This window comes from Nestor notabilis, unplaced genomic scaffold (assembly GCF_000696875.1).
Source record: "Nestor notabilis isolate BGI_N333 unplaced genomic scaffold, ASM69687v1 Scaffold27965, whole genome shotgun sequence".
In the NCBI taxonomy this organism is placed as follows: Eukaryota; Metazoa; Chordata; class Aves; order Psittaciformes; family Psittacidae; genus Nestor; species Nestor notabilis.
This window is the reverse complement of record NW_009930990.1, coordinates 1-2,712: the sequence shown is the minus strand read 5'-3', so window position 1 is coordinate 2,712 and position 2,712 is coordinate 1. Positions and strand designations below refer to the sequence as shown.

Sequence of the window (2,712 nt, the reverse complement as noted above, 5' to 3'; positions counted from 1 at the left end):
CAATGTCCAGCCTGGCCGCGCAGGACTCGTACTTGCAGGACCTGGCGCGGAGGGTCCGCGCGCAGCCGGCGCCGGAGTCACGGAAGAGGAAACTCGGTAACGGAGCCATAACGGTTCATCCTCTGCCGCGCCGGGCCGGGTCTCGGGCTCCTCGCAGCCTCCCCTCTCTCCGCGGGCGCTCGGCCCAGGGGAGGCTGTTGTGCCGGTTTGTAAGGGACAAACCCCGTAATCTGTGCTGCGACTGTGCAGTGTTATCCGGGGGAGCGGTGGTCCCTGCTCACTTAATACGCCTGGCGATTCAATGTGGGGGAACTGGGGCTTTACAGAAGTGTACAAACATACTATCGGGCTATTTAAATAAACCCTATAATATGCAAGTTTTAAAGCTTGAGATGTGCTATTGAAATGCTGGAACTTTAGTATTCAGTAATACCTTGTCATTGTGAGGTGGGAATGTTGTCCTGGTTTGCATGGTTTGGTTTTGCCTTCTAGTGCCTCAGCCAGGGCAGTCTGAGGATGCTGGCAGGCAGCTCAAGAAAAAGAAGAGAAAGAAACCCAGGAAGCAAGCTGAGAAGGTGAACATTCCTTCAGGCAAACAGGCAGTCTCTAATGCGAGCAAACCTGCTCCAGGACAGAGGGCAGCCCCTCAGGCCAGCCAAGCATCTCCAGACAGTGCTGCACAGAGCAGAAATGAGAGCTTGGTCACAGGTGAGAATGCCAGCATTGCCGTGGTCAGGTTAAAGTGCCCTGAGCTGAGGTGGCTGCTTTTCGGTTGCTTCACACACGTGTAATTCGGAAAGTCTTTAAGAAGTTCATCTGACTTGAAAACATCTTTGCTTATTTCATGTGCCCTGAAAGCTGCTGTGCACATACAGAAATTCGTAATGTCGCCACTGGGTGGCTCTTGGGAAAACGCGTTTAACCTGAGCTGCCCTTTTAGTGTATCTGCTAAGTCTCTGCTGCAGTCTCTGTCGTGCCAGCCCAGCTTTCCACTGACAACCTGAAAAGCCTGGTCACAAAGAAAGCGTATCCTCAGCGTCTTAGTTTCCTCCAGCCCGGTACTTGTCCTCTGACAACCACAGGACATGCCAGGCCGTGTCCAAATGATAACATGGGTAGAAAAAGGGGAATTCATTCTAAAGACACCAATGAAATAAAACCTTTTGGCTTGTTTAGATTTTCCATTCTGTTCACAGCATCTGAAGAGTTCTCAGAGCTTTTCCCATAGCCACAGAAAGTTCTGCTTAGTTAGTGCTGTCTTTTAAGTATTTCTATTTTCTTCCTCTTGTTTTCAGGGAGCAAAAGTGAACTGGGTTCCCCTTCCTTTTCTGCAATGAATCTCTTGCGTCAGAGACTGCATGAGAAGATTAAAAAAGCATCTGGACAAGTATGAGAACTCTTTAACGTTTATCTATACGTGTGTTAATGGAGTAGGCATTCTCCCTGGCATCCCGAGGGTGTGGGGACAAGACTCAGGGTTTGGGCTCTGCCTGTCCTCTCAGGAAGTGCCAGGGGTGTTGCTGGGAGACCAGCACGTATTCTGTGGTACGTGAGAAGAGCCAGAGCCTGGCCAAGGGGACAGTGCCCCCAGTGATCCATAGTAGGAAAAGCACTAAGAACCTGAAAGGGAGCATAGCTATAGGGTGTTGAGAGAGAGTAAGTGGTTTGAAACACCTTTAGTGTCTCTAAACGCTGAGCCCACAACTCCTTGTCACAAGTTACCCATTTCTTGTGAGACATTTGAAATTGGGAACTTGAGGACATCCCACTTTTAATTCTGATTTATCCCTGTAAGGCTCCTGATTCATGTCTATCCTCCTTCTTAGGATGATGCCAGAGAATTGCCCCCTGCAGTCCTGGAGAAGAGGCAGCGAAGGAAATATGATAGAGAGAGAAAGAAGCGCCGAAGAAAGGAGTTGAAGATGAAGGCAAAAATGGAGAAGAAGGAAACTGAGGAGGTACCGGTAGAGCCAGAAAGCAAAAAGGAGGAGAGCAAAGCTGAAATCGTCTTCAACAGGGTTGAAGTCCATGAAGAGAATGAGCTGAGCAAGATCCAGAAAAAGAAAGAGAAGAGGAAAGCAGTGAAAGGCAAAATCACTCCTCTGACAGGCAAAAACTACAAGCAGCTGCTGAGCAGGCTGGAGACCAGGAGGAATAAGCTGGAGAAACTCAAGGATAAGGACGAGAAGAAAGCTCAGGAGCTAGAGAACAAGATGAAATGGACAAATGTGCTCTACAAGGCGGAAGGTGTCAAGATTCGTGACAACGAGGAGCGCCTGAAAGAAGCCCTGAAGCGTAAGGAGAAGCGCAAAGCGCAGCGCCAGAGGCAGTGGGAGAAGCGGACAGAAAAAGTGGTGGAAAAGATGCAGCAGCGGCAGGAAAAGCGTTGCAAGAACATTCAGAAGAAGAAGAAAGACAGGATAGAGAAGAAGAAAGCCAGGGCCCGGAAGAAAGGCCGAGTTCTGCCGGAGGACTTGAAAAAAGCTGGCTTGAATTGAGCGTGGGGCTCTGCCATGGAGGGGGTGAGGGGGTATTGTGTCTGTCTGCTGCGGCCGCGCCCCAAGCAGGCAGTGCCCGAGGAAGCCGCCCGTGGGTTTGTGATAAACTTTGTAATAAACCAGCCCATTATGTCCTTGGCAGTTAAATTTCCCGTCCCGAGAAACCCCTCTGGTTGATTTATTATCATCGTCCCAGCGGGACAACGCCGGTGGC

The 2,712-nt window shown here is 50.0% G+C and overlaps 1 protein-coding gene across 1 annotated transcript; it reads left to right on the top strand.

The window, feature by feature from the left end:
- The first annotated feature begins 2 nt into the window (after positions 1-2).
- On the top strand, positions 3-2,546 carry SURF6 (surfeit 6). The gene is made up of 4 exons (XM_010015678.1): positions 3-96; positions 493-708; positions 1,296-1,387; positions 1,827-2,546. The coding sequence occupies exons 1-4, from the start codon at positions 3-5 to the stop codon at positions 2,496-2,498; spliced, it is 1,074 nt and encodes a 357-aa protein (XP_010013980.1). The 3' UTR covers positions 2,499-2,546.
- Positions 2,547-2,712: the final 166 nt, after the last annotated feature.